Genomic DNA, 12,324 nt, shown 5'->3' with positions numbered 1-12,324 from the left:
GGCATGGTGGGGGTACGCATTGAGGAAGTTCTGAAGACGACCAGGGAAGCCGTACAGAAAAAGACATTGTACCGGTGCCTGACGTGTGAAGCTATTATGGAATATCAGCTACATGATGAATGGTTTAGGAGAGGGGGCAATCTGTACAAACTGGCAGAGCAAACGTATGGGAAACTAAGATCGGACAAGAAATATTCCTTTCCACAGCAAGGTATGGAAAGAATGGCATGGAAAAGACAGATTTGTTGAGTAATGTGTGTCCTTTATAGCCAGGTGAATGCTTCTGATATCTTCAGTCCTCTGTATGTAAGAAATCAATAGACATTCTAATCAGAACCGAAAAAATGAGTTATGTTTGTAATATAATGATTCAAGGAAAGATTTAAGAGCTTAATTTTGATGTAATTGTGTGTTATCAGTCATCTTATTCTTAAAATTTCAGGGGTCATTTGCAGTTATGATAAAGATCAGGACAAACTCATACCAGACCTAAATCGGTGTAAACCAAGCGCCTGCACTTATTGTCAAGGGTAAGAAATGTATCTGGGTTAGGGTAAACCAAGCACTTGTGTTCCACAGTACATGCAGCATAATTACCAGTGTGTTAAATAATTCCGAAGAAAAACACATGAAATCGAAACAAGGGAAAAGTATATTTTAAAAACACTGTTACCCACTTTACAATGTCCCTCACACCAAAATTTTGTGATTAATTATATAAGGAGGCATTTAGTTTTTATTAATTAAGAATGAAATAAGGTATATTATAGAAATAATTTTAATGTTGTATAGTTTATATTAGTTGAAGACCCATTCCATCAATTAGGCAACATACAGATTATCAAACACCATAAACTAATAAGACATTTTTTTCTTGTTCTTTTATCAAATGGAAAATAAGTAAATCCAGACTGTTGAATCACAATTTGCATCAAATTGTGATGATGCTGTATCGTTTCACCCCTAATTATCAATCAATCATGTTTATTATCACGCGTATTTCTCTACAAATTGTGATGATGCTGTATCATTTCACCCCTAATTATCAATCAGTCATGTTTATTATCACCCGTATTTCTCTACAAAGTGTGAAGTTGTAATAATTTGATGAATCCCTATGACAACAGGAAATACATTTAAATACTTTGTACATAGTAAGTGAACTTTCTCTGAAGTTGTTCCTTATCTCAAACTATTTTTTCAAGCTCTTCTTTCTCTCAAGTTCTTTCTTTCAAACTGCTCTTTCTCTCAATTTTTTCTGGCATCAAGACTTTATATTGTATATTTACTACTTAGTATGTTGTGAGTGACGTGAATTTGTACGTTTTATATACAGTGTATTTCTGTATTGTATATTTACTACTTAGTATACTGTGAGTGACGTGAATTTGTACGTTTTATATACAGTGTATTTCTGTATTGTATATTTACTACTTAGTATACTGTGAGTGACGTGAATTTGTATGTTTTATATACAGTGTATTTCTATATTGTATATTTACTACTTAGTATACTGTGAGTGACGTGAATTTGTACGTTTTATATACAGTGTATTTCTGTATTGTATATTTACTACTTAGTATACTGTGAGTGACGTGAATTTGTACGTTTTATATACAGTGTATTTCTGTATTGTATATTTACTACTTAGTATACTGTGAGTGACGTGAATTTGTACGTTTTATATACAGTGTATTTCTGTATTGTATATTTACTACTTAGTATACTGTGAGTGACGTGAATTTGTACGTTTTATATACAGTGTATTTCTGTATTGTATATTTACTACTTAGTATACTGTGAGTGACGTGAATTTGTACGTTTTATATACAGTGTATTTCTGTATTGTATATTTACTACTTAGTATACTGTGAGTGACGTGAATTTGTACGTTTTATATACAGTGTATTTCTATATTGTATATTTACTACTTAGTATACTGTGAGTGACGTGAATTTGTACGTTTTATATACAGTGTATTTCTGTATTGTATATTTACTACTTAGTATACTGTGAGTGACGTGAATTTGTACGTTTTATATACAGTGTATTTCTATATTGTATATTTACTACTTAGTATACTGTGAGTGACGTGAATTTGTACGTTTTATATACAGTGTATTTCTGTATTGTATATTTACTTCTTAGTATACTGTGAGTGACGTGAATTTGCAGTAAGAAGTACGTTTTATATAGTGTATTTCTGTAAGTTGCATCATCAACAACATATTATAGCTATCTCAGTTTACATGTGATTAGATCAGTATACATATTTAGCTCGCCTGAATCAAGGGCTCATGTGAGCCTTTGTGATCAACTTTGATTTAAAGAGGATTCGGCAGCAGACTGAACGTTTTTATCAGCTCCCGTCTTAAACCAACTTATTTCCAGTTTCTATCTCATGTATGATGTAGATCTGTATGGCATGGACTTTGATATCAACCAAACATGACACAGAGTATATGCTGTGGTGAATGTATAATTTAGTTATAGATTTCTTATTTGAAAAGACTTAAATTGGCTCAAATCCTGCCCTTGCTTTTTTTTTTCTGCAGGGCTTAGTCATAATAGGGATATGGTTTTATACATTGGAATAGGTTGAAATTCTTTTAAAAATCTTCCTTTCAAGAGGTACAAGGGTAGATTTTGTTAAACTGATTTGCATGCATCCCTGTGTAGTGTAGAATCAAGTTTGTTAAAACCATGACACTTTTGGAAGGGATGAAGCCCAATAAGAGTGTGAAGTGTCACACTGGATTAGGTGGATAAATGTAGGCCTGTGTTTTACATTTATTACCCCCCCCCCCCCCCCCCCCCCCCCTCCCCCTTCAAAGAATAGGGGCATATTGCTTTGCACATGCCGGTCGGTAGACCACATGTTGTCCGCTCACTATCTAGAGAACCATTCACTTGATCGTAATGATATTTCATATGTGGGTTGGTTATGAGTAGAAGAGGAACTTGTTGATTTTCAGGTCAAGGGTCAATCCACTCTGGACATAGGAAGATGCTGTTCGCTCAATATTTTGAGAAACCTTTCCCTGACAGACATTAAACTTGGTATACTGATACATTGTGAGGAGTAGATGACCCCTATTGATTTTGAGGACACAAGGTCAAGGGTCACACTGGACATAGGAATATACTGATTGCTCAATGTCTATAGAACCCTTTGCTTGACAGACAGTTAGACATAAACTTACTAATATTGTGTGTTCCTGCAGTTTGGGTGGTTGCATGGTGTCTGATCATCAGCCTTTAGGCACTATGTGAAGGCAGCGATAAGCATTTGTACCCACCACGTGTGGATGAACGTATGTTTTGCGTCTCACTATGCGTAAGAGTTCCACAAAGGGAAAGAACTATTGGGCAACTCGAAAATTTTGTATTGATTTTTAGGTCGCATGGTCAATCCTCTCTGGACATGAAGATATTGTCTGCTCAATATTTTGAATTGGTTTGGCACTACTATCAATTAAATGATGCATGTGTATAACCCTTTTAAATTTTACACCCGGGGGGTATGTTTTACAAACATTTTCTTGTTTACATACTTAGTATGGTTTGATACAGTGTGAATCAAAAAGAAGAAAATGTTTTGTTCATGTGAGCATTATGGCCCATAGGCCTCTTCTTGTTAAAGGAATGTAATCAATAAGCTTACACAAATAACAATTTACTGTTAAATGATTTATAAGAACTGAAGCCTTACAGACTCGGTGTCTCACGTGAAGGACATTTTTAAGTGTTTCTTTTATGCTTATTTCTCACAGCTGGTACACTTTAATTTTTGTTCACATTGTAGTGAGAATGTTCGTCTGGTGAGGGGGGATGGTAGTATCTGTTTTGAGAATGGCGACCAAACTAAAATCCCTGCTGTGGACAGTCGCTGTATGTGTGGATTCAAACATTATTGGGATGGCAAGGAATATGACAACCTTCCGGAAATGTAAGTTTTAGAAAAACTACTGCATTTACAAGTAGTAAAGATGTGTTTATTGGATAGAGGTACTGATTCTTACATTCAAATCTTATTCAGAAGATGAAAAAGAAAAACGTTAGTGGGCATGACTTTTACATTGACACCAAAATCTTTGACCTGGTGACCTTTCGAAGTATGGGTTAATTTGTATACAAGGTCCTCCTTTTACAATGAAATTGGATACAATGAAATGCTGTATATAACAAAATTATATTTAGACCCCATCTAATTTCTTCTTTTTATGTGCCAGTCTTTTGACTTGATGTGTTATGGTACAGCGATGTTTGTACATCTGTCCATTCAGGATTTTCTGTTTCTGTTTACATTTCTCTTTGTCACATATCGAGCTAAACTTGCTGTGTAGCTTCTTTGTGGGTCACTCTACATCATATTGCAATTTTGATCTCTTGCAGGAGTTTTGTCCGTTTATTTTCAATTTAATATTATATGAAGGGTACAGGATTTGTCCATCCAACTCCTTCCACAGTTTTCAAGTGAGGACCTTCTAATTCTACAGAGTGGTTGTATGGGTATGGAAGATGTGTATGTGCAAGCATTGATTTTCTTCAATGGTTGAGACAATTACAGATTGCTGGAACATAATCAGTTTTGAGGAAATATTACATAGAAGAACATGATTTGTCCAACTAAGTCCTCCCAAAGTTTTCAAGTGAGGGTCTCCTCATTTTGCAGGTTGTTTGTATAGGTATTGAAGAGGAGCATGTACCAAGGATTTTGATTTTCTTTATAATTACAGGTTGTTAAACATAGTCAGTTTTGAGGAAATATTACATAGAGAGTAAAAGATTTGTCTGTCGGAGTGAGGGTCTTCTTATTTTGCAGGGTGTTTGTATGGATATTGTGGCAAGGATTTTGATTTTCTCAAATTGTTGAGAAAATTACAGGTTGTTGAACTTAATCAGTTTTGAGGTAATATGACATGGTTTGTCCATTGAACTCTTCTCACACTAAATGGAGTGAATGCTGTATGAGCTCCAATGCTTCATGCCGTTATACTTCATAAAAGTATGCTGGTGTGAAGTGCTCTCACATATTTTCAAAATTGAAATTTATTTTATGTGTTTACACTCTACTTTCATGTTTCTTGGTATTCACGACTGTTAGAATAGACGTACTATATTTATCAAGATTCATACGCACAGTTTTCACAGTTACACTGCATTCATGAGGAAATGGCTATCATTACTATTTGAAAAAATATCAAAGGCAAAAACTGTGGAAATATAAATATAACAAATCATTTCCCGGGTCCTGGGCATTACATTGTACACTGAGTCCACTGTAATTGGCAATTCTAAAATTACTCCAAGCATTGTTTTCATATTCCTCATTATACATGTAAACTGAGCAGGAAGGCAGATGTTTGTTTCATTAATTTATTCAGTAGAAAATAAAGGCATTGACCTACAATAACAGACAAATAATATTACAAGTCAAGAAAAAAAAAACATAATTGAAATATGACAATTGTAAATTGTACCCACAGTAAATGTTTAGGAAGAATATTGTACTTTATGAAAAAAATGTACATGTGTTCTGTAAACAATTTAAATTAAGATCTTACAGACTTGTATAATCAGTACAACTTTGACTGCAACATTACAATAAAGTAGAGAACCTGCAATCAAAATAATTACGGATATCAGCTCTTTATATGGAAGTGATACATATAATCAAATATAGAAATAACATACCATTACATGCGGATGATGTTAGCTGGTTGTAACTCATCAAATTGTATTACTGCTCCAATTACATGGGTAAATGCGGTAGATTTATACATGTACTGAAAGACTATTATTGGATAAAGAAATATGAAATGATGAATGAAATCAAAGAACTAATGAAATAAAAGAATAAAACTTTACTCAGCCAACTCAATCCAGATGCGCAATAGAACTTTTGGTGAATCAAAATTGAAGATTATATTTAATGAAATGATAAATGAAAAATGATAAAACGAATAAATACATATCACACAATCAAAGCACGCTTTTAGTCACTTTAACTTGTTTCTGTATTTGTCATGTCCGTTGTCTGTCCTTCTGTCACACTCTGCATTTATTCAGGTCGCGTTGGGTGGGGTGTTCATGTCCTATTGACATATTTCTAGTATGTTAAGTTGTTGGTTAACTTGTGCATCATAGTTCATATTGAGAATTATATGTACAATGAAATATGAAAGGTTTATTATTGATAAAACACTAGTAAATGTAAATACTGTTGAAGATTGGTACACTTTGAAAGTAAAAATTCAAGTTGATGTACCCTACACTCAACTCATGCCAATATAAAGGCCTGAAGAAGTGGTCTCTTCTCTCTGTGGTCACTCCAGAGGAGAGGGTGTATTGGATTGGGCATGATAAATAACCCTAACCCAGAGGAGAGCGTGTATTGGATTGGGCATGGTAAATAACCCTAACCCAGAAGAGAGGGTGTATTGGATTGGGCATGGTAAATAACCCTAACCCAGAGGATAGCGTGTATTGGATTGGGCATGGTAAATAACCCTAACCCAGAGGAGAGTGTGTATTGGATTGGGTATGGTAAATAACCCTAACCCTAACCCAGAAGAGAGGGTGTATTGGATTGGGTATGGTAAATAACCCTAACCCTAACCCAAAAGAGAGGGTGTATTGGATTGGGTATGGTAAATAACCCTAACTCTAACCCAGAGGAGAGGGTGTATTGGATTGGGTATGGTAAATAACCCTAACCCTAACCCAGAAGAGAGGGTGTATTGGATTGGGCATGGTAAATAACCCTAACTCAGAGGAGAGGGTGTATTGGATTGGGTATGGTAAATAGTGCATATGTATCACATTATATTTGAAAATTGTCAGTACTGGGTTTGTGTTACATGCTCGGATTCACTCACTAACTTCACCTTCTGTATCAAATTAAGGAGAAAATTTTGACTGGATTGTTTCATTTTAAAAGTGTATTTTAATATTTTTACTTTATTTACTGGTGATATAGTTTCCCCATTTCCATGGAGTGGAACGGAGAGGTGGTGACAGAAAAAGTAGTGTGGTTCCAGTACGAATCGGACGTGACTCTCAACAGCAATGTGTTCGAAGTGGCTCAGAAGTTAGTTCAGAAACACTTCCCAGGTAACTTACCAAATCCATCATACTGAAATAATCCCACAATCAGTAAATATAGAATTAATCCCAGGGATCGAAATTAACTTTTTTCACTACTAGCAAATTTTAGCTAGTGGATTACTTTCCAGTTAGCATAATTGAGCTTTTACTAGCATTTTTCAATCAATTGCTTTTTTACAGGAATTTAAGAAAACAAGCATTTCTCTATATCAAAATATAGGGAAAATCTTTAATAAAGTGCAATAATAAAAATAAGATTGAGTTCTTTCATTTACCATTTAATTTAAATGAATTATCAGACAACATACATGTATCATTGGTGCATGGTGAGGGTCATAGGGTACACTTGAAATCTTGAAGACTGTTAGCATCAATTCAAACTATATATTCAAAACTTTGGGAAATTTCATCTAAAAAATTCTAGTTGAAAAAAAAACCCACAAACTCGAAGTGTTTGATTATAGACTACAGCAGGACACTGCCTGAAGCGATGATACTAACACTTTCATGTGTTAAGTAAACATGGATGAGATCAACATGCTTGCTATTTAAATCAGACGTCTCTGAGAAGCCCAAAGTTTGCTTGAAGAACTTCGACATCAATGACTGAGATGACCTTGGCCTTACTTATTTATTTGATCTGTGTTTTCTTTTTCAATATCTTTATAATCATTCTGCAAAGCGTTTCTATGCACAAGACAAAATTATTGTAAACTTCAAAGTACAGCCAATAAACCAAGGAAATGCGAAAAAAAGATCTTTTTTTTTTCACTCGCAAAAAATTGCAATCACTTGTGATTTTTTACTCACAATTTCAATTTTTAACTCGCATTTAGCAAGTATTTCCCATTAATTTCTTTGCCTGAATCCCACATCGATCAATACAGAAATAATCCCACATCAGTCAATTATACAGAAATAATCCCACATCAGTCAATACAGAAATAATCCCACATCAGTCAATACAGAAATAATCCCACATAAATCAATACAGAAATAATCCCACATTAGTCAATACAGAAATAATCCCACATCAGTAAATTATACAGAAATAATCCCACATCAATCAATACAAAAATAATCCCAAATCATTCATTATAGAAATAATCCCACATCAGTCAATACAGAAATAATCCCACATCAGTCAATACAGAAATAATCCCACATCAGTCAATTATACAGAAATAATCCCACATCAGTCAATACAGAAATAATCCCACATCAGTCAATACAGATGTAATCCCACATCAGTTGATACAGAAATAACCCCACATCATTCATACAGAAATAATCCCAGATCATTCAATACTGAAATAATCCCACATCAGTCAGGAAAAAGTCACCCACTTCAGTGTGTATTGAATAAATCAGGAAACATCACTTATGTATGTTGTTTTTGGTCTGTGTATCTGTCCAGCTAGCACTTTATCTATCAATAACTATTACTTTGGTCATAACTTATGACAGAAACTTCAGATGTGGTGAATCAAAATGTCAAGGTCAAAGTTGTGCATTGATTTATAAAGGTCAAGATAATGTTTGAATGCCACTTTACCACAATTTACATTTGGCCATGGTTGAAGGCTTAGTGTTTTAAAAACCTATCTTGTTCACTGACATAACATGTACGTCTGAATTTGACATTTTGAATTGATTTAGGAGAGTTTGGTAGTGAACGACTTGTACAGAGAGTGGTAGATACCGTGCTGCGACACACTGCCCCAAAAGTGAAAGACGGAGCAAGTTCATCAGTTGTTTCCCCTTACCAAGACACCAACTGGTCATCCGAGGAATCGTCCAAAATCATACTGACTGGAAATACGGTATAGAATAGGATTTCTAGTGATAGGGACTTTTTTAACAGATATGTAAAGTTTATGCTGTGAACTGAAAATACTGTATTGATAAAGCATACAGTTTAACAGTCATCTTAACACATTTGCACTCATCTAATGTAAATCAACTTTTACTTGTATGTGTAAAAAAAGATGTTCGTTAACACCATATTTGTACCTCTTGATTTGCTCACTCGCAATTTATTGCGCCTTGCAGCTGGCTTTGTCAGAGCCAATTCATGGATAAAAGTTGATTTTACATACTGTAAGCGTATTTAATTCCACTAAGTACATAATTTCACAGATTATCATTTTTGGTGTGGTACAAAATGCTGCCGAGTTGCATATGGCTTAGATAAAAATAGCTTACATGTTTTAAGTCTGCTGGTTGCAAATTCCGCAAATTTTATGTGACAGCAGACATAGCAGAAATAAGTGCCACACATAGTAATGTATACTTCTCAATTTAACTTCATTTTCATATTAACCTTATGGTAAATGTAAAATTATATTTTACTGTAAATCAAAGGATTCGACCAACAAGCCACCAAAAATATAACCTAGTCTTAAAAAATAAAGGAGATTAATAAAAAATATATATATATATATCCAGGATATGTGCTTTTTGTATAATTGTTTTTCTTGTCATTTGAAACTGCAATATACATGTGGTTGTGTACTATGTAGATTTTGTTTTTAAGTGTTGATGTTTATTGATTTATAACCAGCAAAAAACTCTCCACAAAGAGGAGCTTACTGTGAGTCAGAAAGAGAAACTGGTTAAAAAGCAAATAGAAACTCAAGCTGCAAAACAACAGCAGAAGAAAACCAAGGAAATAGCTGCTGCAGCGAGCAAGTCTAACCCTACTACGGTAACTATGGCGATTACTGGCATTTTTATTTCTTGAGACTTTATTTCAAGGATTTTGGGCAAAGAACAAGGTACAGTTCTGGCCAAAATCTGCCCTGTCAAGAAAATTAACCAAAATACTAAATCTTGTATTTGAGAATGTGCCGTTTATGAATATGGCCATTGCTAGTCTTTATCTTCCATAGCACTAAAATATATTCAACGGAAAACTCTATCTTAAACTGACGGCGTCACCAACTTTGACGTTAATTTTGACGAAATATACGAGAGTTCTCTCCAAGCGATGCTCTGAGTAGGAAGATAAAAACTGTATCACACATGGATCTATTTATTGATTTTTAATAAATGCGAAATTATTGGTTTTTGTACTGATTTGAATGAGTATTAAATGGGATATTCCATGAACTTTGATAATAAAACATCATAGATGTAGACTCTCAATGCTACAGCATGGTATTTGGAGCAAAATGTCATTTTCTAGGTATACTCAGGGAAAAAAGGCAGTGTTTCTGAGAAACTATAGAAAAAAAACTTCGAAGGGGAGATAATTATGAAACGGCCATGGAGATCACTTGTAGAGCGTTCGCTCTGAAACCTGGGGGTAGTGAGTTCGAACCCCTCTCATGCCATGGCCACATTAAACCTAAGACGTAGACATACATGTGCTCCTTCGACATACACTCGACAGAAGTGAGAATCACGGGTCTTTCAGATAGGCACCTGATGCCACCTCGGGTGTGTCCAGGGGTCAGTGTTTGCCTAGATAGAATGTTCTATCGTTAAAATGATAATGTCCTGCAGACCCGGTTTAACGTGAAGGCATGTCCCGACACACAGATCATTCTAACTAGTGTTTGTCCTATTCTTCATTTTGTATTCTTTATAGGAATTGTGAGATTTATCACTGTATCTCTGTTTGTTATCTTCAGCTTTTCATGACCTTAAAAAAGGAGGTTCTGTGTCACGACAGGCGTTGGCATGTTAAAAATTTCAATGCTACAGCCTTGAGCGCTAAGCATAAGTTTGAATATGTGGTACTTCACATTCAGCTGATGACGTCTCAATTTGTGTGAAAAATTCTCGAAGGAATGTAAAACAAATAAACAAAACATGAAAAACATTTATATTGTACATACATGAATAAAGAAGTCAAAATACTTTCTCTCTCTCTCTCTCTCATAAATATAACACACCTCATACAAACCATCTCTCATACACATATTCACACACACTCTCACTCACCACTATCAGGCTTGGATTTCTCTACAAAATATTGTCAATGTGTTTGGGACTGTAGGACTGAGCCATATGAAGCTGGTACACCCCAACACTTGGTTGACACAATTCAGTGACCTTGTATCCACTTTTCCCAAAGAAACCCCCTTAAAAGTTGTTGTAAAATACAAAAAAATCATTTGATAGTTTATACAAGAAATTTTACTTAAGACAAACTAATTTAATCCCCCAATGAATAAATAAAACCATTCAAATATGAACTGCATTTTCTCATTAGTGTGCAAGTATATACATACATCGTATATTTATCTTGAATGGAGGAAAACAAAATTTTGACGGAATGCTCAATACTGTGAGTCTCAATATCATATTTGTATATGTATAAATCCATATCTTGTGTATTCACTTTGTTTACCCCCCCCCCCCCCCCTCCCCCGGACTGCATTTTATAGTAGTAGAGAAAGATAGTTGAAATGTAATTGTAAGTGATACATGTACATACAATGTAGGATACATGTAATAAACCCACTCAAACGATACCAAAATCCCTATTTTTGTGTTTGTCAATATGTTTTTGAGAAGTCACCCCCCCCCCTTTTTTTTTTTAAAACAATCTCCATGCCAATAATCTATTTCAATGTCAATCATAGCAAATTATCTTCCAGGCATCATAATTATACCATGTAAAAAATGATTTTAATGAGTAACAATTTTTAATTTCTCCTAGGACTAATGCAAGTAAAACATGCCTTGCAGGAAACTCCTTTTGTTTTGTGTTTTCCATATTGAAAGTGAATTAGTGTTCCACAAACAACGAAATATTTTTTGTAGCCATTGCAGATATAGTAAAACACTGAACTGAACAAAAACAAAAAACAAAAAAACAACAATGGCCTATTAAAACAACAGATGAATTTTGCACCACTCTGTACCTCGCAGATTTTCACGACATACTGTACGCGTTGTATGTATTTATAGATACTGTATATAAAATTTTATATTCATGAATTACCATCGTATACTTTCTGACAAATAAATTGTTGTCTATCAAAAATATCAAATTTTACACTCTGACTGAATACATCACTGATGTACGTACGTGCCTAGGTGGATATTGGCTGAGGTAAAATCATAGTCGTCTGCTGTTAATATACCACATGCCGTTTTACATAAAATCAAATGAATGTGAATGGTAAAAATAATGCTTGAATCTTCAAGGAATATATTGTTTATTAAAAGAATCATCCATCGTTATATAAACTATTTAAATGT

At 34.3% G+C, this 12,324-nt stretch overlaps 1 protein-coding gene across 2 annotated transcripts in view; it reads left to right on the top strand.

Annotated features, from left to right (window-relative positions):
- LOC125683205 (deubiquitinating protein VCPIP1-like) overlaps positions 1 to 12,324 on the top strand; it is a 43,480-nt gene that overhangs the window by 20,199 nt on the left and 10,957 nt on the right. For both annotated transcript variants that reach the window (XM_048924079.2, XM_048924080.2), the window contains 6 exons: positions 2 to 211; positions 443 to 530; positions 3,806 to 3,949; positions 6,983 to 7,116; positions 8,770 to 8,933; positions 9,674 to 9,817. In XM_048924079.2, coding sequence (XP_048780036.2) covers positions 2 to 211; positions 443 to 530; positions 3,806 to 3,949; positions 6,983 to 7,116; positions 8,770 to 8,933; positions 9,674 to 9,817 — 884 coding nt within the window. The remainder of the gene's footprint in view (position 1; positions 212 to 442; positions 531 to 3,805; positions 3,950 to 6,982; positions 7,117 to 8,769; positions 8,934 to 9,673; positions 9,818 to 12,324) is intronic.

The sequence above is a fragment of the Ostrea edulis genome, chromosome 6 (genome assembly GCF_947568905.1).
Source record: "Ostrea edulis chromosome 6, xbOstEdul1.1, whole genome shotgun sequence".
Lineage (NCBI taxonomy): Eukaryota > Metazoa > Mollusca > Bivalvia > Ostreida > Ostreidae > Ostrea > Ostrea edulis.
Note: the sequence above shows the minus strand (reverse complement) of the source record. Positions and strands in the feature narration are given on the sequence as shown.